The sequence below is a fragment of the Diorhabda carinulata genome, chromosome 4 (assembly GCF_026250575.1).
Source record: "Diorhabda carinulata isolate Delta chromosome 4, icDioCari1.1, whole genome shotgun sequence".
NCBI classification, from domain to species: domain Eukaryota; kingdom Metazoa; phylum Arthropoda; class Insecta; order Coleoptera; family Chrysomelidae; genus Diorhabda; species Diorhabda carinulata.
Window position 1 is genome coordinate 25,397,132 of NC_079463.1, and position 27,195 is coordinate 25,424,326.

The 27,195-nt window shown below is 32.4% G+C and overlaps 2 protein-coding genes across 2 annotated transcripts in view; both read right to left on the reverse strand.

The window, feature by feature from the left end:
- The window catches only part of LOC130892519 (uncharacterized), a 28,910-nt gene extending 26,788 nt beyond the window's left edge, over positions 1 to 2,122 (reverse strand). Inside the window, exon 1 of the mRNA XM_057797966.1 lies at positions 901 to 2,122. Within this exon, the coding sequence (XP_057653949.1) occupies positions 901 to 2,122 (1,222 nt within the window). The remainder of the gene's footprint in view (positions 1 to 900) is intronic.
- LOC130892520 (mucin-2) overlaps positions 1,970 to 27,195 on the reverse strand; it is a 54,521-nt gene continuing 29,295 nt past the window's right edge. Inside the window, exons 2-3 of the mRNA XM_057797967.1 lie at positions 11,210 to 11,260; positions 1,970 to 9,092 (exon numbers count right to left, since the gene is read on the reverse strand). Of these exons, the coding sequence (XP_057653950.1) occupies positions 2,149 to 9,092; positions 11,210 to 11,260 (6,995 nt within the window). The 3' untranslated portion in view covers positions 1,970 to 2,148. The remainder of the gene's footprint in view (positions 9,093 to 11,209; positions 11,261 to 27,195) is intronic.

Genomic DNA, 27,195 nt, shown 5'->3' on the forward strand with positions numbered 1-27,195 from the left:
GAGTTTAAACGTGTTTGTACAAACACCGATGATGGTAAAAGTTCGGGACATCCAATTGAGGTGGTAACTCCAGAACGCATAAAAAATCCAAAAATTGGTTATATCCAAACGTAAATTGAAATTACATGGGAAAATTAAGGCCCTAAAGATATAAGAAGGCACAATTATGCTTGAACATGAAAAAGCTTTTAACAAAGTAGATGCTGCGTTTACTCACAGTCACATGGATCAATCACTTCACTCCGGAATCAAAACGATCATCATCCGAGTGGACTGCAGCTGGTGAATCACGTCCGAAGCTTCCAAAGACACAACAGTCAGCTGGAAGGTTATTGCTTCGGTAGTTTGGGATACGCATGGAATATTATTCATTGACTATCTCCAAAAGGGAAAGATAACCAATAGCGAATATCATAAGTCGATGGCAACGATGGTTAAATTGAACGAATTACACTTTGAATTGCTTTTTCGTCTATCTTAGATGGCACTGAGGGCTAGATCTTGTCATCTCAAAAAAATGCTCGCCGGTAAGAAATCCAGCTCAAATGAAAAAGCAAATGATGAAATTGAAGCCTATATTGAAGCCAAAGACAAATTCTTCTACAAGCACGGCAACGAGAAGTTAGAGAAGCGCTCGAATGATTGTATTGGTCTTGAAGGAGATTACATTGATGGATAAAATCGGTTTTTATCAAAAAAGGTGTTTTTCTTCCATCGATGGTCTCAGAATTTAACCAAGCTCTTCTCTATCTTCCAAATCTATAATTATGTCGAACAATTTTCGAAATGCTGAAATAAATTAATGAGTAACAACACAATTTTTGAATGTTTTATCGTTCTGTGTTATTATCAATTCGTACATCTTTTAATTGAGCGCATTTTATACAGAAGATGACTCACCTTGAAGAGATCGAATGTTATCCAAAACAACAGGAGATATAGTTTGTTGTGGGCTGGATAAAGTAGTCGTCGCGTCTATATCTAAGAGAGTCAGAGTCGTCAATTTGGTAACAGGTTCTGTGATAACAGTTGTTTTCGTATGTGGTCTAACTTCAGTAGTCGATGTAATAATTTGCTCGTCTCCAGCTATGGTAGTTACAACGAATGTGTATGTTCTTAATCTACTTTGTACAACAGTTTTAGTTAAAAGGTCGACAGAAGATAGAACAGTTGTTTTAAAGAGAATTATAGGAGCATCTAGAGATTCAGTCAGTTCGGGAAAATAAGGCTCGTACTCAGGTATGTCTTGGAAGGTTGGTTTATCAGCGATTTCTTCATTATAAGCATATATCGAAGATTTGGATATGTTGTTTTTTATTTCTTCTAAATTATTCGCATTAGATGTAACGTATTTATCAACTTCTTCGGTCGTTATTTCAATTTGATCGCTTTCAGTTGTTGTATAAATATTTTCATCAATATTATTTGATACATTTTCATCTTCCTCATGTAATACTACACGATCTTCGGGTAAATACGGTTCCGTTGTTAAATCATCTTGTTCGTTATAAAGTTCATCTTCATTTCCATGGAAAAAGTCGGATTCTTTTAATGTGACTAGTTCTTGGAATTGCGTAGTTGTTTCATCATAATCGTTATCTATATCAATATCGTATTCGTCGTGATTTTCTTTTGAAATATCGTTATCGTAATCTGAATAATCGATCCCGTTATAATCAGGATTCACGATAGTACTACTAATAGGAATCGTATTTGTTTTTTCCCCCGATTCAACTGACGTGTATTGAGTTCTATTTATTAATCTTTTTTTAGTAACCACAATTCTTTTTCTAGATTTCACAATTTGTGGTAAATATTCGTTTGTTTTTTGATCGGGGTTATTCAATTTTCTTTTCTTCTTCTTTATTTTTATTCTACGCCGTCGACGTTTAGTAGTTGTTTCAACATTTACATTAATAACATCATCGTTATTAAGGGTGTTATTAGATAATAATTGTACTCTCACTAATTTTTTGTATATCTTTCTCTTTATTTTCGTATTATTATTATTCGTAGTTAAATCTCGTTTACTTCTAATTCCTCTATTAATTTTGTTATATTTACATGATTGTGATATGGCCAGAATGCCCCCTTTATAAAGAGAAGATTCGACCTTTGGCATTAAGGGGGTAACTCTGCTAAGGTCTTTTATACTAAAAAATCATGAGAATTTCTAGATGATTTTATATATTTACTACTTTGACTTGAATCGGGTGATTTTAACGTTGTTAAATACATAGAAACATCTCCAACTATACTTTCCAAACTTTGAGTTTCGCGTGTTATTTCTGATGTTTCCAATTCTATATCTTTAACACCAGCCATAAGGAAATTATCAAATTTATCTTCGATGTTTGATTGTTTTATAATTTGTGATGGTGAGGCTACTAGTGTTCTTAATTCTCTTCTTTTTCTATTTTTTTCTTCCGTAACGGGCACGGTTGAAAGTATAGTGGTAAATTCCCCAGGGGTTCTTCCGGATACGTAAAGAGTTATAACACTCGATTCCTTTAATGGTATATTACGACTTGGTTTGTGTTTTTTACCTTTTCTACTAGTTTTACTTTTCGAATTAGACTCGATATCATCAACTATTAAAGGTTTTTTAATATCACTAAATTCGTCATCAGCTAGATTTAATTTTTCTTCTTCTTGAAATGTATCACTAGTTGGTTGATCGTTTACGTTTAAAAAATTAGTAGTGGGTAGTACTGGATGTAGGTTATTTTGTAGCTGTTGCTGTTGCTGTAACTGTTGTTGTAACAACGGTAGTAATAAAGCGGTATTCAATTGTTGTTGAGGATATCCAAAAGTAGGAGTTACTACAATCGTATCAGTTAAAAATTCCGTAGCTGTTACTACGCTTACACTACTATCTATTAAAGTTGTGAATATTTCTTTACCTCTAAAAGTTAATGGTATAACTGTTGATATTTCACTAGTTACTGTAGTTACATATGTGGTTGTTCTAGTTTTAATTTCGGTGGTTGGAGTTAATGGTTGTTGGAAACCTAGTAGAGCATTAGGTTGTGGTTGTAAACCTCCCAATAATAATTGTGATAATAAAATATTAGCTAAAGGTGCTTGAGCTGCTAGAGCTGGTTGTATCGTATTAACAACTTGCTCAACTTCATAAATTGTACTAGGTATGACGTGTCTAAAAGAGGTTTTACGTCTATTTATATAAGTCGGGGTGAAAATAATACTTGTTGTAGGAGTTTCTTTTAAGACGTACTGGGTGATTAGAGTAGCTCCATTGGAGCTGATGTCTGTATTTTCGCTCAACAATATCGTTACATCTTTACCGAGAGCGTTTACTGATGTAGTGTATTGAGATGGTCCTAAAATATCTGTACTAACTTTAGCGGTAACTACATTTTTGTATTCGGTTATTTTTCCATTAACTACGGGTATAGTAACTTCGGTTGGTACGTGGCGGGTCACGGTAATAGTACCGTCGTTTTTTGGTTGAACGTAAGTATCTATTTCTACGTCGTTGGGATATCGTTGTCTTTGATTATTTGTTCTACTCCTACTCGTGGTTCTAGTCGTTTGTCGATTACTATTGTTATTTTTTCTTGTTGCTTCCGTTTGATAATTATTTCTATATCTTTTATTACTTGGTCTGGTGGTAGTAAGTCTGTTAACTCTATTACTAGAAGTGGGTCTTTTGAAATTGGACCTCTTCTCGCTTTCACCTCTCAAAGTAAATTGAGTTCTACTTTGAGCTTTACTTGGAGATATCCTTTTCCTTATAGAGGGCGTAGTGGGAGGTGTAGTTGTTGTAGTGGATGTGGAAGTTTTAGTTCTACTTCTAGACGTATATTTACCTCTAGTTTCTTCTTTCTCTATTGGAGCTGCAGTGGATGTCGTTTTACTAATTGGTCGCCTAAACCTGGAGTATGTTTCACGTTTAGTTCTTTTTTTGAATGGTTTAATTTGTACACGATTACTGGTTGTTGCTTTAGGTGTTGTAGGTGGTTCGGCTATTTGAGTATTTTTTATTGAACTCTCGTAATCTGTATCCTCTTCCGCATCATATTCTTCGAGTAAATCTTCATCTACTAACTCTTCTTCTTCATCCGGAGGAGGTGTAGTTGAAGTTGTGGTAAATAAATTTCTTCTAGGAAATAAACCATTTGCTCTTGATCTATTCAACAAACTATTAGATCTTGTAGTTTTCGGTTTCGATGTTGTAGTTGTGGAAGTCGTAGATTTAGGTACGTTTTTAATTGCTTTTGAATTCCTAGTGGTTGTAGTTCGTCCTAATGGAGGTCTTCTGAATTTCAAAAGAGGGTTTTGACCTCGTCGCGATGTTATTTCGGTAGTAGTTTGTGCTTCTAAAGTTGTTTCCCCCGTCTCAACCGTCTCTTCTGGATTTTCAGTTATAGAAATTGTGATATTATTCTCATCATCCGTAGAAGATATAACATTCGAGCTCGGTGATCTATTCAATCCAGACGTTAAAGTAGGTCTAATTCTAGGTCTAGTTCCAAACAAAGAACTAGAACGATTAGATCCGCCGCTAGAAGATCTCGAACTAGATCTTCTAGAACTAAAACCAAACGTACTAGTAGGTTGTATTCTAGATGAACTACTTCTTCTACCACCGAAAGATGGTGAACTCAATGTTTTTGATCTAGAGAATTTTCTACTACTAGATACCGTTGGATTTATAACATTAGTACCAGTAGAAGATCTCCTACCTCCAAATCGATTTAGTTTCGAAGCTGGTACAGCCGTAACGGTTGGGGTAAAATCACTTCTTGTTATAGTAGCTGCGGTAGTTTGTCCTGATTGTTTTCGTTTCGGTGCGAAAGATGGTCGTGGTCTTGGTGCAAAAGGTCTAATAGCCGGTGTGAACGTTCGTTTTTTAGTTTGAAAAGTTAATCGAGACGATCCTTTTCCTTTATGATCATCTTCGACCTCATCGTTTTCTTCCGTTGTTATTTCTTCATCTACTTTAGCTGATTCGTTAATAGATCCTTCTATTGATACTGAAGAAGGTGTTACGATTGCAGTAGGACTAATCGTATTATCGGGAGCTTGTGTTGAACTTGGTTGTATTCCATCTATAGTACTTGTTTGGATATTAGACGGTTTTCCTATTAAGAAACTTGAGGTACTTTCAATTATTTGAGCATATCTACCATCTATATTAGTACCTAGTACTTTAGATTCATAAAAAGTTGTTGTATCATTTTGAATTATAGAACCTTCTATAGATCTAACTAATCCAGTTTTATGGATAAGAGGAAAATCATTTGGTAAAGCAGATTTTTTAGCTTCGTTTACGGTTAAAGAACTAGTACTTTCTATAACTTGAGCGTATAAATTATCGATGTATGTTCCAATTGCTTGGGTTGTATAAAATAGAGTACTAATGCCTTCGGCGTCTACTATTTTACCTTGATTAATACTAACGATACCTGTAGGTTTCAATGTATCTTCAATCGGTGAAGATTTTATTTCTTTTGTCAGTATACTAGATGTACTTTCAAGTACTTTCGCGTAAAGGCCATCTATGTAAGTACCATAAACATCTGTGGATAATATAGTGGTAGTACCATCATTTTCTATTGTATTCAAAATTGTTGATAATAATCCTGTTGGTTTAATATAAGTACTAGTAGTACTTTGATCTTCAATTGGTTTATCTTCACTAACTATCTTATTTTTATCGTATAAACCTATTGCTTTACCGATATAGTTTGTATCGATATCTGTATTATTTATAATATTCGTTACTGTTTCTAATCGACTATTTAATATAGTACTATCACCAATATATGACGTAGTATAATAAGTATACGTAGTATAATAAGTTGTAAGAGCATCCTCTCCAATCGTACTAGGTAAGCTACTACTATCCGATTCGGTAATTATACTTTTAGAATCAATAACGTCTGTAGTAATAATAACTGGTATAGTACTAGTAGCTTTAATTGTTGGAGTTTCTACATTGGTAACAGTCTCTTCTCTACTAGTTATTTTTGTGGTACCATCTTTATACAAAGTCGTCCAATAGGTGAACGTGGTGAAATAAGTGATAGGGGAGTTGGGATCTTCGGTAGATAAAATTGGAGTTGGTTCTAACGTTTGAGTAACAACGTTAGTTACAGTTTCTAATCTACTAACAACGTTACTAGAAGTAGTACCGTGATACATAGTAGTGAAATATGTGAAAGTTGTGTAACTGGTTTGTAGTAATAGCGTAGGTGATGGTATGATTTCCGAATCGTTATTCGATTCCGAAACAATTTGATCATCTAGCAACACATTGCGTTTATCCAAGTTATCTATAATTTTTCTTTCACCTTCAGATGTAGTACTTCTAACGTCCGTCACCATAGTTGATATAGTTTCATAATCACTTAGATCTAATACGTTGTTTAATTGATTATCTTCAGTTGTGGTAACGTCTTCACCAGCAATCGTCGTTTTTTTTCTATCTATAGTATTGTATATATTTTGAGGTTTTATATTTGATGTTACCAATTTTTTTTTCTTGTTAATATAATCATCATCTTCTTCTTCTTCTTGTAAATCGTCGTCATCATCATCGTTATCGTTCTCTATTGGATTTGTTAATCTGGTGTTCAAGGGAACGGTTGCTAGAACAGATGGAGTTATATAATTGGTATAAACTTCTGTTCTACTAGATATTTCTGTTTCACCGTCGACGAAAATTGTTGTGAAATATGTATAAGTCGTATAATACGTTTTAATAACTTCTAAATTGATTTCTTTATCATCTAAAAGTGGAGTTGCTCCGTTCAAGTTTGATACATGTATTGTTGGAGAATCGGTCGATTCAACTAATGTAGTTTTGGATGGTGTGATATCAGCTAAATCTTCGAAGGATATAGTGTTTTGTTTTATACCGGAATTCTGCTCATTTTCTAGTCCTACGAGTCCCTCTTTAGGATCTAATGTCGAGGTAACTACATTTGTTGTCACGACTGTTCTACTAGATATTGATGAAGTAGATTCTTGAAAATATGTTGTTAAATAAGTATAAGTTGTATATAAAGTTTTATAAATTATTTCTAATTCGTCACCATCTTCTTCCGTTGTTGTTTCAACTGCTACAGTAACTGCATCTGTCACGTGGTGCTCTTCAGTTGTTATTTCAGCTGTTGTGCTTTCTATTTGTTTTATTGTTGTTATTTCTTGTTCTGTACTAGATTCCATTTCATCTTCGGTAGTTGCTTGTTCTTCAGTAGTTACTTGTTCTTCGATAGTTGATACTTCTTCAGTAGTTGTAGGAATTTCTTCCGTGATACTTGATTCGATTGAAAGAGATGTAGTTGAAGATGGTACAATTCCTATACAAGGCTCAGTTGTAAAACCAATTTCTGTAGATGTAACTTCATTTGCTTTTACAGAAATTGAAGTAGTACCTTCACCGTCTGGGATAAAGAATGTTGTTAAGTAAGTTAACGTTTTGAACGTGGTGGTTGCTACGATTTTACTACTATCACTACATGTTGCATCCACTTTATTTTCGATTATTATCGCTTCATTTTCTGCATCAATATTTATATTTTCTGTAGTTCCTAAAGTTTCCTCATTCGATTCTTCATCATCCATATTAGCTGATTCTGTTGTTATAGTTGCTTCTTCTTTGCGAATTGATGAGTATGTATCACTCACAGAATTACTTTCTGTAGGAATTTCATCATCAAAGAAAATCGTAGTAGCACCTCCGGTAGGTTGTACTCTACTTTCTTCTATGCTAGTTTCTATAATTGAAGAAGCTACTGTTTCTAAAGCTTGAGTTGATTGTTTTTGAAGAGCTTGAAGGGACGCAAATATTTTAGCGATATCTTCTTCCGAAGGTGTCGATAGCATTGGTATTTGTGTTTCTGATGGTTGAATTACGTCTAATGAATGTAACTGAGTTGTGTCTTGGCCTTGTTCGTGTGCCAAAACAGCTGATTTAGCATCAATATCAATATGTTCCTCTATGGTTTGTTTCTTTGGATCCCTAAGTCTATCAGTTTTGTCAATAACCATCGTGGGAATTACGGTTTTCATTTCCAAATCGCTAGCTTTGAAAGTTTTTGTTTCCATAGGAGGTTCTTGCGATAAAAAAGTGGTAACTTTGGTTGCTAGAGGGGGTTCAAGTAAAGTAGTAGTTTGTTGAATCATCGAACTTATAGTAGGGTTTTGTAACTTAGTTGTTTTCATGGATTTTTCTACTTTTTCTGTAGTATGTGGAGAGAATACGATAACTGTGTCTCCGACAGTAGTAGTGAAATCAGCAAATCCGGTATAAGTTATCGATGTTAAATCTTTTGCATTAGGTTTTGTTAAACCAGCTTTGAATAAGAGTTTAGCTCTACGATCAGCTGGTGTTGTAAGCTTTGAACGTTCAGTTCGTTCTTCGAAATCAGGTAAATCTCCGAGAAACGATAGTCCCGATGGTGAAAATTCATTTCTCACAGTAAAAGTTGGTAAATTTTCCCACTCTTTTATTTTAGAAGGTGAGAAGCTGTTTCTTTTTCTTTGTTCGTCATTTAGTTCTTCATCGATAATTATATTTTCGTGGTTAACATCTGTAACTTCAGGACTTATTTTGAAAACTTTTACGTTTGATTGGAATGCATTTTTTTTCAAATCAACGAAAGGAACTCTGTAATTATTAGAAGGAGATTCTTTTAAAATTTCCTCTTCTACACTTTTTACTTCTAATAATGAATTTGTTTCGCCATCACTATCGTTTGATAATCGAGTCGTGTATAGTAGAAAATCTTTAGAATTACTGGGAATAATATTGTTGATATTTTCAACAGATGGTCTTACGTTGATGAAATTTTCATTTATTGTCCATTTACTATGGATTTGATCATGTGTTTTAGTTGGGGAATCATCGTAAAGTACTCTGGAGCTTTTAGTAAGTAGATGAGCGTATAAACGTCCATTGTCTAGAGTAGTACCTAAAATTTGTGTGGCGTACTCAGTAGTAACACCTTCTTGTATAAACGTACGGGCTGTCGAAGCGATCAATCCAAGATCGGGTTTTATATTTAGGAATTTGCCAGTAGGTGACCTTCCGCGACTGTCCACCAGTAGAACTGTGGTTACATCTATAGGGAAGGAGGGAAATGTAAGTTTATTTCTAAAAGATTAACTAATATACACTTTACATTTCTAAATCTGCTACAGAGAATTATTAAATATAATTTTAAATTACAACTTTTCGTATTTACATCAACACATTTGATATTCGATCACATTTTAATAGCTCGCTAGATAAATAAATAAAATGTGTCTCCAAATAGATGAAACGACTCTTGTTAGAGTTAGGTCAATCTCATATGCCTCAACGGCATAACCTCTTCGGAAAAACACCATTTAAACATTTTTTGCTAATTGAGAATCACTCATCATGTTCTGCACTAATCCGAGAAATGATTCAGCAATCAGTGCGGACCCAGAATTGCAAGAAGACAGAAAAAATTTTAACACTTTGCGGTTGAGGCACACATACAAAAAAAAAGTGCCTCAAAAATTTTCGTTTTTCAGTATCAACATCTAGGTCTATAAGACAAATTTCAATTGTAAACTATAATTTTTGATTTTTATTATAAAGTGAAACAGATTTTGCTGTGAATTCGACACCTTGAAACAGTTTCTCAGTAAAAAAGATTCCTCACTACCTTATTAATTAATATATTAATTAATACGAATTGCAAAGAACTTCTAGAAGGTCTATAAATTTTGTTGCTGAATTGCTCTTTAAAATAACACTTCAAATGTTTTTTATAAACAATGAAATTTTGTTGTTTTGAATAAATCTCTGTAGCTAGATTTAGAATAAAAATATAAAAATTGTAAAGCCATTCATTAATACAAGCTATTGAAACCACAAATCGTGAAATAATTATAAAACAACTTTTAGAGTTTGTTCAGTAAATCACTAAATTTTCAATTATCTATTATTTAAGTTGATATTCCTAGTACTAAAAGTGGAAATTATAATTAGAAGCAGTACCCCAAGAATACCAATAGTACATGCAAACTATCTTCAATGAAAGCGTTGATAATAATAAATTTATTTTTGATGTTACAATTTGGAAAATATGGATCTTTAATTAAACATTTACTGTTTAACTGTTTACACAACCACCAACACATCTGACGCGCGATTCGATAACCAAGTTATCGTCTTCAGAGACAGAAGGTTTATCTTGGTTATCTTGGTAGTCTAAACAGTGTGTTAACTATAAATATCACCAACCAAGTTAATTAAGATACTTATTACCTCTTATTACCTGCTTGATATTTGTTATCTAAAAATTATAATTTGCATTATTGAATACAGAAGAATATTTAGTTTGTACTATTTAATATTCATTATACGAAGGTTGCTACTTTAGTTTTGGGTTTGACCTATAAAAGTAAATATTTATAATTGGATATGCCCATATAGGATTTTACGTTGGGTCCAGTATAGACCCAGACTTGGGCCAAGTATCTACAACTCTGTCCCTAGCTTGGAAGCCGTTATTGGGCAAGACTTGATGGTAATCTGAGATGACAACAAAGTACCTCGCTTTTATTCATAAAAAATTATAACTATTAATGTTTTCTCAAAATATTTTGACCCAACCAAGATAAATATTTGAAGTATCTGTAAACAACTTGAATAAAACTAGTATGACAACACGTTCTGAGTACGTTCACCATTAAAAATGTTAAATTTTACGATCGCAATGTCAGATTTGACATATTGACATCACTGTCGCCATATCTCAAAACTTTAGTAGCAACCCTCGTATTCATCCATGCGATATTTAGCTTTGTTACTTAGTTTTTATGAGAAGGAGTAGTTATCTAAAAAGCATCGTGCATATATAACATTCGATGAAGAGGATAGGACAAGCTTAATTCCGGATTTTTATAAAATATACAATTGAAGATGAAATATTTTTAAATGGCTCTAAATTTAAAATGTAAATGACGACTCACTGAATTGTAATTAGTTAATAGATCCAATATTTCCATTTAAATTTTTCACGCCCGCTCTTAGCTATTACAAACAATTCAAAATTCAAATTAATGATGATCTTTATGAAGACTCGTTCCAACCCCTATACACCTATTATATTTATGATCAGTACACCACCATGGTAAGTTAGTTGCAAGGATGAAAATATAAATTTCATGTGAATATGTACATTTGTAAAATCAATTTATTTACCTTGATCATTCTGTTTAATCCTAGGGGTGTGATTTATATTGTATTGCTGACCTGGAACAAAATAAAAATATAAGAAAAAACAGAAATAATTGAACATTAGACTATATAAAGTAAAACCTGCCAATTTATCATTTTTTATTTTTTTATAATCAGAAATATTCAAATTAGGGGATTATTTATTTACTTATTTATATAAAAATTTGAGTTGATTTATTCCATCTGGTTGATCCACACTGTATAAAGAAAAAGCGGACGACGAATTCGTGCATCGAGCGCACGTGAGTCGAGCGCACGAAGGTTCGAGCGCACATTTGCAGATATAAAGACGGTATCTTCAATCCCTGTATTTACCTTTTATACTTTCACATCATCTCCTAACCTAACCTAACCTAAAATTACTCGAAGAAAGTTTTTGTTTTCAAAAAAATCCAAATTCAAAGTTTTAATGCTTAGTTTGTTGGATTAAATACAGAAGAACTGATCCAGATAAATCACATCATTGCTTTAGATCGCTAGGTGTATAACTTGAGTCACCATAGGTCCAGGAAAGAGCGTGCAGAATACATTCAAGTGTCCCAAATGAATAATGAGGTATTTCCTTTTTGATAAGATATAGAAAATGTATTACCTCAGATTATTATTACTTAAATTATGTTATTATTATCAAATTTTCTGTGACTCAATTAGTTGTCGATGTATCAGATGAATTGTTGGATTCAAATATACAAGGTTAAAAAGCAAATAATTTGGAAACTTCTGACTTTAACTATATATATTTCTTAAATTATTAATCAGATCAAGAAATGAAATATGCTGTTTGGAAAACAATTTAATATGTTTTAAAGTGAATATAAATTTATGAAAACTCATTAATGCATGAATATCTTGAGTAAATTTTCTTGAATAACTGTTTACACTATTTACAACAGTTTTTTTTATAATACTTTCCTTCGTATATTGTTATTATAATTATTCCGAATGGAATGAATTCTTCAATAAACAAAAATAAGGGTGCTGAGACACGTTGATTTGTATTTTAGAATGCCCATTTTATGTTAAGTTATACAGAGTGTGTCATGTGAGAAAATTTCTTTATATTAACGTCGGTTTAGGACAATGATCGGCAAACTTATCAGCCAAAGAGCCAAATTACAACAATTTGACAAAAATTAAAGCCAAATATGTTTGTTTAGTAAACTTTTACAACACTAAATAAGACTAAATTTTATACTTGTTAAATATTCCTGTGCAAAACGCAGGTGTGCTTGACGATGAGCTGGAGTGAATTTTGAATCAATCGCAGGTGTTTTAGTGGTCAGGTTATTTACCTAAAGTTTTACTGTCCATTAATAGTGACACCCCGCAACTCATGGAGCTGTCGCAATAGCTGGCAAATTAATTCGATCGATGTAAGTATACAGATCTTTCAAAATAATTTGCTATTCAACCTTTCAGATGCAAAAATAGATTTACTAGTTATAGTTGTCAAAAAAATCAGCTTCAGTAGCTATTAAACCGATACAAATATAATTCTTATACATAATTATCTAGTTAATAAATTTTATGAGGTCAATAAAAAACGATGACACTAGTTTCTTCTAATAACAAACTTAGTCTATATAAGTGCAAGTAACTAGTTGTTATTCACAAATTATCAATGATTTTTAGTATGTTATCGGCGCACCTCCGATTTACCTCCATTGTTGTACTCGATTAAATTTCAAGACGGAAGAAGCAAAGACGTTCTAAATCCGTGAGAAGTGTCCTCGGGCAGTTCGTCGATTACGAAAGTAGTCACACCCAGGCATGGTGAACTTACACCCAGAAACACACATTCCTTTTAACTCACTTCATTATTTTTAATTTCTAATAGATATTTTTCAACTCATTTATAGTACTAAGAAGTTATTATTATGTGAACGGTCGAATGGACGTCAAGTCCAATATGAATGGGTGTTGGGATGTTGTCTACTACAATATGACTGCCATTTAAAGTATATTTATATACAGGGTGTTTGAATATTCGACCGACAGCGCTCTACCGCAGAGAGATCTCAATAAATGATTCATTTTGATATGGGAATACGAACCCTAGTTGCTGAGATATGGGGTCATGAAAATTGAATTTTCATGAAAACTCAAAAACTGATGTGATTTTCGGAATCTCTATATCAAAATACATAATACTGTGTTGTTATTTGGATATTTTCTTATTACTGATTAGATAGCTGTTTTAAAAAATATAAGATTTGAATATAATAAATTATAAATTTTTAGTCTCACCCTTAAGGTGAGGCAACCAATCATACACTATATTTAAGAACTGGTTGTCGAATTCATGGCGAATACTATTCATAGTTACCGGCATCGCTCGGTAGACGGCGATAAAATCGTGAAATCATCGAAATCAAGTATTGAGGTTTCATTTTAAAAAATGCTATCAGTTACTCCGAAAAAAATCATTAAGGGAGGAAAAATGACGAAAAGTCATGAAAATTGGATTTTCACGAAAACCATCGCTCAAACTCAAAAACTGATGTGATTTTCGGAATCTCTATAAGAAAATACATGATACTATGTGTTTTTTTTTCAAAAGCGTGGTCTATTCAACTAAATTTTTCTTTAATCTCTCTGATAACAGGATTTTAAAATGAAATTTAGCTTTCCCAATCCTAATATTGATTCTAAAGTTAAAACATTAATTTTAATCAGTTTCGAGTTAATGTGATAGTCGACGTTTTCACTGTCTACGTTCCAGGTCAAGCGTTCTTACACTTGTCGATACCAAAAATTTAATAAAAAAACAAATGTAAACTGTGAAGAAATAGCCTGAAGCCAAACCGAATGACCGACTCTCATTTGACCTACTTATCATCATCGTCCATCGATATAAAATATATACTAGATGTCTTGATTGCAGGATAGGAATTGCCCAACGATGAAATCCGTTAAATAGAAATCACAATAAGGACTTGTTATAAATACCGTTGAATACGTAAACGTAATTTCAAAAAAAAATTGTCATATAAATATTTGAAGTCATCACAACAACTTGAGATTAAAGAATTTGTCACAATTACCTGACAAAATGAGATAAAAAATTAGAATCGATAGTTTCAAATTTATGTACGTAGTGCGGTCAATTACTTCTCAACTTAACATAAAAAAGGTCATAAATAAAAATAAAATGTGATTTTTTTTCAATATGTTTCCAAAATATTTTAGCCATCACCTTTTTGGTGCTTTTCGCAACCTTTGTTTTTTGGCACGGGCTTTGTTTGTCATATTCAATTGCTCTGGTGATCATTTTTGTTTGACCATAAATTTTATTTCAGCGCAAACCTCAATATGAGACATTTCTCAATACAATTTGACCGAGTGGTCTTTCGAGCTCTTCTATAGTAAAATGGATAGCAAGTAGCAAGTTGAAACTCATGGTCCGTACTAACTATTTTACAGTACGGTTGTCGAATGATAATAAATGTATTTTAGAAAGCATTCGATGAAAAATTCAAGTTAAATCTAACGTCGAATCCTATATTTTTGATACTTTCTCTTTAAACACTCAACTGCCATGCTAATGTTTGCCTTTCCTCTGTGTATATTTGTTAAAAACATTCATTGAGTTTCTCCACAAAATAAAAAATTTGTGAATTAGATCAATTATTTCGAAACATCAGTTAATGGATTGGAAGATAATTCTTAAAATATCGGAATAACAAGCTTCGTTGAGCTTTTGTGTATATAAAAATTACATAAATGAATTAGTTTGTTTTAAATAAAATAATAATTACTAGCTTTTCAAATAAAATAAGATGTGCTACATTGAAAACATCTGTCGCATTAAAACAATCACGTCATCACATTATACGTAAATTCAATGACTTTGACATAAGTTATGAATTTATTTGACAGCTATCAGTATATGAATTTATTTTACAGCTGTCAGTATATGAATTTATTTGACAGCTGTCAGTATATGAATTTATTTGACAGCTGTCAGTATATGAATTTATTTGACAGCTGTCAGTATATGAATTTATTTGACAGTTGTCAGTATATGAATTTATTTGACAGCTGTCAGTATACGAATTTTCCTATACATTTCCACTTCGAACATTGGTTTAATGGATTTACTATTCAGTTTACATAATAGTTTTATTAAAACTGAAAGTAGAAACGTCAAAAGTTTTTTGGAAAAACGTCGTTAAAAACTTAAATCACTTTTCTAAAGCACTAGTCATTAATATTGTAAATCTCCAATAAAATTCTTCTCGAACAACATAATAAAATTTAAGTTTTTAAATTCTAAACTAATATTGATACAGTTAGTATGGTAAATCTCCAGCAGAGGGCAGACAATTGTAAAATTTGTTTCGATGTAATGAGAAAATTTCCAATGTTGATTTCTAAAAGAAAATTGCCGAAAAAACACAAATTTTTATATAGCGTGAACGGGATTTGAACCCACGACCGACGAATTCGGATGTTAAATCCTTAACCGTCTCGATTAATGAACGAAATTAAAGTGGTGGGATACACTAACAATAATTAGCTGCAAAAGAGAGTTACAAACAAACAAACAAGCTCACACACCCATATACAGTTGAAGGTAATATAAGCGTGTTAAATAGTACTTGTACTCAAGAAATTGAAGAAAGTATTAGAATTCGTTAAATAAAACACCAAAGTGTACTTTTTATGGGTTAGATTAGGTTAGGTCTTTATGACTAAAGTTGGATGTTTATTGGCGAGTTTATGAATGACATTGAATTTTTATAGGCTAGATAAAAGTGAGTTAGTTACTGATGACATTGGATTTTTTGTAGAATTATATTACTAGATCACACTAAGGTTTCTCAAATCAAATTTTTTATCAATATACTGATCATTTTGAACAATATATGTTGTTTCCAGTTGTCAAAACTTTAGGAGATTCATAATCCATAGAATAATCCTTATAGAAAACATGTGAGGTAGCAAGCATCTCTTAGGATACAATTTACTGTCACTTATGTGAGAGGTTATCCGATTAGTAAGTGTTTTTTATTACAATTTAAACATAGAATTTCATAAGCGATGCTGAGCAATTTATTTGGTGGGGTGTGAAATTTTGTATGTAAGCTACTTTTACATTATATTATTCAAAGATTCCGAAAAGATGAAGGGAATATAGGGAACCTTTTGGTTAGAAAGTTATTATACAACATCGAGGAAGTTGAGTTGATATTAGTTTCTATGTTATAATTCAACTTATAAACGCAAGTAACAGTTATCATAACGCATTACAGATGTCCACTCTCGTGTAACTAACCATGACTCGATTATAATGCTAAAGCAAGAAACAGTAATTTAACACTTTAACTGCTACTATCAATCAATTCGATTCTGACTACTTCACGTGTTTGATTTCGTTGTATATCTTATTATAGTAAAAATCTATTGAATTGTACAAATATATACAGTTTTCGAAGTGGGATTGTGGCAAAAATAAGATATGTACAAAAAAATTTTGTTAGTAATTTCCATTGGTATACATAAGTATTCGAAAGCTCGGAATTATATTAGAGTTAGTACACTTTGGTGTTCAATTTTGCCACAATCTCACTACGAAAACCCTCATACTTTGGTAAAAACTTCGTTTTAATTCATATATATCATGTCCATAGGAAAACTTAAAATTTATTGTGACCTACTTTTTATCAATATTGATGTCGAACTTTGATTCAAGTATGAAAATAGTTATTATTGTAATGAAAACAAATAAATACACCAATTGGTTCAAAGACTTGAGCTGGAGTATCCGTGATGTAAACTGTGTATTTAGTTTGGTTCTAAGGGTGTCCAAATGGTCTGGAATTTGATTCTATTGTGAGTATATGATCAAATAGAAAGTTGTATGGAAGAAACCAATTGTTTGATGAACTTCATTTCTCACCTTAAGCTCAGACTGGCTGAATATAACCAGCACCCACTTCTAAGCTGTGCTACCTGGGTACAATTTGTTATAAACTCTGAAATGGAGAGTTCTCAAAATAATAACCGGGATACAAACTGTAGATACTGAATGATTCAACATTTATCAAGTTTGATTTATGTGATAGGTAAGAGTTTTTATGTATGGACTAGATCCAAGAACTATCTTTTGAGTATCGGAAATGTTTTCTTCATTCTCACCACTACATACACCATCGATGGTGTGTCTGCTTGCAGTGTTTGTAAATCAACCTCTCAAGTTATTTGATTCGGTATCCATTTTTTGTATGGTATTTATGAGTATTTTGTATTTTTTTTCTAAAGTAAGATTGGATGTAAAATTATAGCAATTCTGTTTTCCATTCCCCTCCATTTTATATGGGTGGTTTACTAATCCTTGGAATGCATATCGCAGATAAAATATTTGAAAATTGTCACAATCGAATGTATGATCAGGTGTTATTAATCGATATATTAATTTAAATACACGTCGTCCTTTACTACATTTAATCGTTGTTTATTTTTTTTGCCTCATAAAACGTCCTTGATCTACTTGAGAACTATTATCATTTTCCTATAATCAATGTACCAATTACATGTTTCAAATTATCCTCTAGAATACATTTTTATTTGTTAATCTATGTACTACTACTCAGAATATTTTTCTAGCTTCTAATAACATAAAGCGAATCATCATAAGCATGTATTAACTAAAATGATCAGCTTGGTTAGGATAGATTAGGTTAGGTTATGTTAAGTTAGGTTAGGTTAGCGTCTTGATCATCTGTAGATCAGGCCAGGTACTTCTGGGACCATTCTAGTAGAATTTTTCAAGCACAAAGTGGAAATTTATGGTGAATTCACACAGACCCTATTTCATACGACAGTCCACTATAAAAAATGTTGAGCAAAACAACGAATATCAAATCGATGCGAAGGTTCTCCAAATTTGAACTGAACGAAGACAGAAATTTGGTACAGTTAAGTTCAGATGAAGAGTTAGGAGTTAGATAGAGCTTAAAGATAATTACGAGAATTAATTTGAGGGTTTATAATTTAAGTTCCTCTATTTTTGATGAAATATTTTGATAACAGAACAAAATTGTTAAATTAAAAGTTAAAAAAAATTGTTGATTACGAATTAGTTAAAGTTTATTCCAGTTAATTATTAATAGAAGATGATTTAATAGAATTACCTCATTATGTTAATAAATTATTGAATATGTATAATTTTTTATTGTTGTCAGTATATACCTTAAGATATGATACAACAAGCCCCAAGCACTGGGTAAGTTGTAAACACTTAAAAAAAAGTTGTAAATCAATATTAATCGAGGCATTAGCCAGGAAAGTAGTTGTTTTCTCCTTTGAATACATTTTCGAATTTATCTTAGAGGCGAATAATAGAAACCTTTTATTTTGATACATTTTGCATACCTCATTTACCATCGGCGATTACACTAGATTTCTATCTGACCAGTGGTTCGCAGTTGAAAGTGAAGATTCGTTGGCGAATATTCAACTAGATGAACCAAATAGCGATGCTGTTTGACGTTATTTTCGGTTCGGGTTAATCCCAAACGAAGATTGCTAAACTGCTCTGATGAGATGTAATAACGTCGAAACTAGTCAGTAGTTACAACTTCTCCTTGCAATTGCTAGCTATTGGAGATGTTAATATCGACAAAAAGGTCTTCAGAGAAGTTGTGATTCAATATTTGTCGAAGAATTAGCCAGGAAAGTAGTTGTTTTGTCGATCGGTTCATAATTTTCTCAATTATATCGAGTGTAGCTGTTTGCTGGCCGCCTAAGCAAGCAATTGTTGAGTTATATTTGTGGATTTGATTTATATAAGGTCTGGTTATTAAATAACGAGATTGTGCGCCTAGATCTTGTCTATACAGGTTTCCGTAACTATTATAGTATTGTGCAGTAGCGGTTTGAAACGAGCAGAACTGAACCTCAAAATATAAAAACTGAAACGACAGTTTTTTATAACTTATTAGACAAGAGTCGTTTCATGGAGACTCATGGTATATTGAGTGTCAAATGTATGAGATTTGTTATCAATGTTTGTGATCAACATAGAATATTAAGAATCAAAAATCAATCTCTTTTAAGTTTACATTTGAAAATGATTTGAGATAATCGAATGCTTCAAAATTCAAATCAAAATTTTGTATCGAGATTGCGGAAAAACCAACAAACAAACAACGAAGCAAATTATAGAAAAGAATGTAATTATTTGGAAACTAATGATGTGAAGATCTGCCTCAAGAATTGTTGTTTATGCACGTACAGTTATATAAAAACAGTTGTAATAGATGCTAAATTGTATAATTAATTTGAGATAAATAAAATATATGTATATAAGAATAAAATGTTACGTAATTTTAACGTAAGTCAATTGGAATGGCGATTGAAATCGCAATGAGAAACCGGATAGTTTTTTCGTCGTTATGTAATGTATCTAAAAACTCTTCTTTGAATTATAATTGAAATTACTTTTGCATTTTGCGTTTAAAATATTGAATCTTGAATTAGATAAATAGATAGATATTTTGTTTTGGCTTTTTCTTAATCCAATCAAATCAATTAGGTTTTTTACATTAGTTTGTAGACTTACTGACTACCATAAATCATTCAAGTAATTGCAATCATAAATAGATTCTTTATTTTTGTGAAAGTGATCTTTGAACTATTTAAAAATCATACGATTCCAAAAATTCTAATTTATTATCCAATAATCATCCAAATCCATTCATTTTAACATCGACATTTTAATATGTCATGTATGATGGTCCCAGTAGTACTTGCCTTGACCTATAGATGCCACTGTATTAGAAAGTACACAATCTATACAGAAAATTTGAAGACGCCACGTTTTTTAGTATTTGTTTGGTAGCTATCAATAGTGAACGTTTTCAGTAAATTTGTAAAAAAATTGGTCATCGATATTTGATACAATAATTATATTTCATAAAGGCGTTAGCCCAACTAATTTAAAAGCTGAACAAGATTCTACACTTGATAAGATTGCTTTTTCTTTATCAACAAGAAAATATTGGATAGAGGAGTCTAAAGGAGGGTCGTATGAACTTCGAAGACCAGCATCGCAGTGATCGACCAAATGTTGAAGAAAAACCACAAAGCGGTACTGGATGATCGTTGTCTGAAAGTGCGCAAGCTAGCAGACATAGTAGGCATTTAAAAAAGTGCCGTACAACTGAAAATTTGGACAAGATGGGTGCCGCGTTAGCTCATAATGGAACAAAAACAGCGTCTTGGAGATGTTTTAGAGAAATAAAGCCGAATTTCATAACTATAGATGAAACGTGGGTCCATCATTTCGCAACCGAAACAAAAGAAGAAATTAATAGACTGAAAAGGAATAACCGGCTCCAAAGAAGGCAAAGACTGTTCCTGCAGGTTATGGCGTCGGTTTTTTGGAATGCGCGTGTAATAATTTTCAATAACTATCTTGAAAAAGCAAAAACTATCTACGGCGAGTATATTTTTCGAGCATATTGCAATGTTTGAGCAAAAAAAACAAGCAAAAACGATGTTGTTTCATCAAGACACTGCACCAGCTCACACATCCGTTATTGCAATGCCTAAAATTAATAAATTAAAGTTTGAATTGCTACCTCATTCACTCTATTCACCAGATTTAGCCCGCTTGGATTATTTTCTGTTCCCAGTCTCTGTAATCAAAGATTTTCCAAAAATTACGGGGTAATGTTGGCAGTTACTGGCTATATTGAAGAGTTTGACGATTCTTATTATAAAAAGAGTATCGAACTTGAATTGAAAATTGCTGGGATAAGTGTATGGAAGAAAATTTTTATGTTTTCTTTGTTGGGCCATCTAGTCTTCAAACGTTACTCAACATTTCTGATCTAATGGCAAGGTTGGTTCGTTTTTAAAGTCATCTTATTAGAGAGGTTTAGTTTAGTAAGTTGGTATTGGCAACTGTCACATGACACACCCCGCATAATGTTTTTTTGACCAATCGACATGTCCAACACGTCTCATTTACTTATTAACTAATTTATTCTATTTGGCTGATCCACATCGTATACAATCAGTTGATACTTCACATATTAGTGATCTGGAAGATTTATGTGAAACTGTTCAAACAATTATTTTTATAAACGCAAGTACTTAAAATTTGTAACTCACTCGTAGACGACGTGACGCGACGTGATGTTATTCTTGAGCAACAAAACAATTCATAATTATTATCATATATTAACATATAAAAACATCTCCAAACGTCAAACCATGCTTGTAAATTGTCGGATTATCGGAAACTTATTGGAAAGATGCCTTTAATTTATTTCTAAGTCTATACGAGGGTTATCCAAATTATTCTCCATTTATATACACTTTTGCTTGAAGTACCTCCAAAGCATATTATTTGAACGCATCTTCTGGTGTAGAAAAACGTCGATTTGTTTTTGATTTGCGGGTGTCAAACAATTTGATGTATTGACTGTTCAAAAACTTTTCTGTTCAAACAATCTGTTTCTCTTCTTTTTTCCAATATTTCTGGCAAAGAACTCGAACAAATCTTTTTGACAGTCAAATGTCACATGTAATATTAAATGTATACGAGGAGAATTAATGCCTAAGTATGCCTCAATCTCACGGTATGGCACTTGACGATCTTGCAATATCAGTTTACGCACAGCATCGAGATTTTCTGTCACGACAACCGATTTTGACCGAATTGAATTCGGAAAACCAGTTAACTAGTATAACAACACGTTTTGAAAACGTTTATCATTAAAGATGTCAAAGTTTATTATGTCAATGTCAGATTTGACATTGACATTAGTGTTGCCATATCTCAAAACATGAGTATCACTAGGCACTAACCAAAAAACAAGTAAAACTAACCTCACATCTTTCAGTCATCTGTCAAATGAGTTAGTTGGTTAGTTAGGAAGAAGCGAGCTACGTTTAAATTAGTTGAAGTTAACTGATATTTCATGCAAAAAGAACGCTACTATCCATTTTGATGAAATTTTTGAATTAAATATATGAAGTAGCGATTTATGGAACCCTTACTTTACTTTCCATACACACTGTATATAGAAAATGAACCATCTAAATACGTATGTAAACGCATTGTTTATAAATCGCCGGCCGCAATACGACCTACACCACAATGGTACTACTTATTCTATGGCAGTACCGCTAAGTGCTGACCCACACTTCCATTTCGAATGTTAACATATCGAAAGAAAATAACGGTGCGAGTTAATTAGACGTAGTTTCATTAGACAATATTTATGTTTTTTAGGTTAAGTCGTCTGCAACCGCTTCTGATAACACCAGTATTGATTCTAATATAGAAGGTCGATTGAAATACGGTCAGTCGTACTAAGACAGAATTTATTTATTCGATTGATTTAAAGATATGCGATTTTAATGCGATACGTTTATTTTGACGTACAAAATCATCTAATTTATGCGGGGAATCTTTGCTATATTGGACCATTCGTTAAGTTAGATCACCGTTAAATAACAGTTTAGTAGTTTATTGATTTTATAGTTGGCAACACTGAACGACAAACAGCTAACTTCACTGCACATCGGCCATTTTGGATTTCTCATAACAGCGCGGCTATTTGACATTAACAAAAAACGAATTTCATTGTTTTTAAAGTTAATTTTGATTGAGCGGTGAGATTGGTTATCAATTAACAATTAACTGGTGATTAACACTAGCTGGCTTAAATAGGTTATGTTTTTGTTAAATTCGTTTTTGTATGCGAATAAACAGTTTGGTTAAATGGTGGGTTGAAATGGAATGGTCCAATTCATTAAACTTTTTTGCGGTTTTTTATTACTAAAAAAAATATTTCAAATGGAAAGCAGAAGAAACCAACAAAACGCTATATATGATTATAAGAATTCAGATATTGGTTTGAACGTGTGTACACGATTACGAAGACCAACGATATTTGACAGAAAATTTGAAAATATTCTAGTAGAACACATATTATTTATGGTGGAACATCAATTTGGGTTAACTATCGAAGATGTTAGGAGACTTGCTTATCAAATTGGTGTAAGATCAAAATAAGCCTTCGACAACCTGAGGCAACTTCTTTAAATCGCGCTAAAGGATTTAACAGGGAAAGCATTAAAAACTTATGAGCAAATAGTTGACACTAACCTGCTGAATGCTAACAAAATATTTAATGTTGTTGAGAACGGATTCCATACAGTGAAAAAGAAGCCCCAAAAAGTTGTAGATGGCAGGCGAAAAAATCATTAACCAGAGGTGTTGATACAATAATGCCGCATGTGTAAATGCAGCTGGTTAATTAATTCCGCCAATGAAAATGTTCAAATTGAAAGATGGAGCATTAGCTGGAAGCTAAGTAACCGTTTAGGAATCCGGTTAAATCAACCGTGAGTTGTTGTGTAAATTTCCAACAAAGGAAGATAAAGTCTTGCTGTTGCTCGGACACACAGCAACAAAACTTTGAAGCTTTGATGATCGCACGTGAGAAAGGCATCGTTTGGTGCAATTACCAGACACACTACGCACATATTTTAATCGTTTAATGTGTCATTTTTCAAGGCAATGAGCACTTACTACACCCAAGCCATCGAATCTTAGACGCGTTCACATCTTGGTAGTGGTTTAATCCAGTATTAACGCGCAACAACGGTGGGTCAATGAATTTAAAGCGACTGGTACCTAGCCTGTAAACATATTTCAAGATCACCATTTCGTTAAAGCTAAAGCTTTGGTCGCTAATGTTAACAGTACTGGATAAAATGATTATCCAAACATTTTCTACTCCGATATGCAATATGATGTACCCTGCATATCCCAGGCTGTTAAGCCTCAAAGTCAAAAGTAGCCTAAAGGTAGAAGCGCTCAGAAAGCTGTTAAACCGACATCTCCGTAAAAAAATTATTTAGGGACAACTAAACAACCCAAAAAAGTACAATTGGAATTAAATAAAGCGATCAAGCAGATGGTTAAAAAAAATAACTGAAATAAGTACAAATCACGTTAAACAAAACAGGAAAGTTAATGATAAAACAGCGCGCAATAAGAAAAAGATAAAAATTGAAGATAGTAAAAAGTCGACTGATGAAGAAGTAGTCATAGTCTTCGACGATTTAGAGAGTTGCGACTCAAAATATGAAGAAAATGATTATGTGAAATGAGGGCGAAGTTATTACGATAATAATGGACCAAACAGTATACAATGTGTGCGTTGCCATAACTAGAATCATGAAACTAACCCCGATGTTTGTAATGATTTATTCTTTTTCAAACTTATTCAGAATTTTGATTGGTTTTTTAAGTTTTTTTAGTCAAAGTTAGATTTTTTATCGTTGTTGTTAGTAGTACGAGAGATGTTTTTGTTTAGTTTATAGGTAAGTTTTTTTTAGTCCAAATTACCAACCGCTCGGTCCAAATAATCCTACCTGTTAGTTAAATTGAAACAAATATCTGATGTCATAAAATGATAATTATCTCAATTGTCGCTTTAATTATATTAATTATTATTAATCATATGCGAAACTAAATGAATATAAATTCATTTAATACAGTTGTTGTCTGTGCTATTTTTGTAGAAGCATTTCAAAACCGTATTTTTATAAAAAATGGTCCAAAACAGATTCCACCTACAAAATAATCATCGATGCACTTTTGGAACAGAAGATTCCACAACTTCGAAGCTTAAAGTTAGTTATCTTTTGGAAAACTTTCAAATTATTGATAAATTGTTCTAACAGTAAAATAGTGGGTACGATCTGCGAAGACCAGCATCGACCAGGTCGACCAAATGAGATGACGACTCCAGAAATGTGATGGAGCGGTCTTTGCCTTCTTTGGAATGTGTTGTCCCTTTTCAGTCCATTTTTTTTATTATTCTCTTACTTAGGGTGTGAAGTGATGGACCCACGTTTCATCCATAGTTATAAAACGGCTTTATTACTATGAAACATTGCCAAACACTAGATTAAACCATCTCCAAGACGCTGTTTTTGTTCCATTATGAGCTAACGCGGCACCCATCTCGCCCACAGCTTTCCAAATTTTTAGCTAATACACTTTTTTAAATGCCGTTGTCAGTAGACGATCATCTAGTACCGCTTTGTTGATTTTTTTCAATATTCGTCACCACATTTGGTCGACGTTGGTATTCGAAGATTGTTTAAACTCAATATTTTTCTCATATCATACCAGGTATTGCTAGGACCATCCTCGTATCATCATTTGTGCGTTTATTACTTTCAAATTGATGGGTAGCTAGAATTTTAATTGAACGCCAGACTAGTTAGTGTTTTTATAAGTTTAGAAAATCACGACATCACCAGAGAGAATGTTTCAGTCATTTGTTAGACATCGGTAGTTAAATTTTTGAAAATGATAGTACTAAATCATAATACAATAGACAAAAGAAAAAAGAACAGACCTGAACAACTAACCAGAGAGAACTGCAACAGATAAACTAATGATAGAAAGAGGAGGTTACAGAAATATCCAAAAACAGAACAAAAAAACTATCCTTATATATTTAGAGATGCAGGTATTGTTGTTTAAATGATATTTACACACTTTCAAATAAAAATCTGTGTAATCCTCGACATAGTGATGATATCAAACCATTTCCGTAGATTATGTTAGTTGAAACAATGGATAGTTACCTACTTCCAATAATGTAGTGAAAGGAAACAAAAAATTTACGTAATATTCTCGGTAAATACTTAAATTATATCAAGCTCATCATCGACATAAAACTTTAACACAAAGTGAACGAATTTGGATTATGAGGTACTTAAACAACTCAAATCATCCTCAAACTTGAAATACTCACTTAAAAATGATTGTATTCATTGTTCCTAATATTCTATTTTGTTTAGAAAAGATAATTTCGACCAGAATAATCAATTAATATTGAGCCTATTACATTTGATAATTTGACAATTAATACAAATCATCTGATTGGGATTAGTTTCACTTAAATACTTTTCTTTTTCATTAAATCTAATCAATATTCGTTTAACTACGAAACTGAAACAAATTTTCATGTAAAGAGCACAAGTTGTTTGTAATTACATACTTATTACCTTATATTTCAATTTGTATAAGAGATTAATTCCTTGAATCATAATTCTGTTTGTACTATGAACAGAATTATTCTATTAAAAAACACTGAATCAACAAGAAAAAAGAGAAGAAGAGAATGTTTGGAAATTGATTTTATCATTGTCCCTTATACAACTTCAATACTACAATAATTAAAATTAGTTTCCTCATTTTGATTGTTTTAACACGCTTATAATAACTTCACCTGTTGATTTGTTTGTTTATAACTTTCCTTTGTGACTTATTACTGTTAGTATTTTCCACTAATTGCGTTCGTTAGCCGATCAGGCTAAGGTGTCAACCTCCGAATTCCTAGGTCTCGGGTTCTAATCCCTTTCAAGTTACGGAAAATTTTCTTTTGAAATTATCATTGCAAATTTTCGCTTTACATCGAAACAAATCTTACAACTGTCCACTTTCTGTTGCAGATTTATTATACTACCTGCATCAGTATTACTTTATAACTTCTTCTTCTTCTTCTTCTTCTTCTTCTTCTTTCTTCTCTCGAGGTATCGAAATTAGGAGAGGAGTCAGACAAGGCTGTATATTATCATCACTACTTTTCAATTTATACTGGAGACATATATCCCGAGAGAGAGGCCTTTGGTGAAGATGTTGAAGAAGGTATAAAAATAAATGGGGTGATCGTAAACAACTTCCGATACGACGATGACACTTGTAGCTGACTCAATGGAAGGTTCACAAAAGTTATCAGATCAAATGGTTAAGAAATTTCAGACATAATACCAAAAATACAATGTGGATGATCATCAGCAAAATCCAATAAACGATAGTGACCTTATTGCCTCATTGAGAAGGTTAGAGCAGCATTCATTAGACTAAAAAACATCTTGTGTAGTCACGATCTAAGTTTACAGCT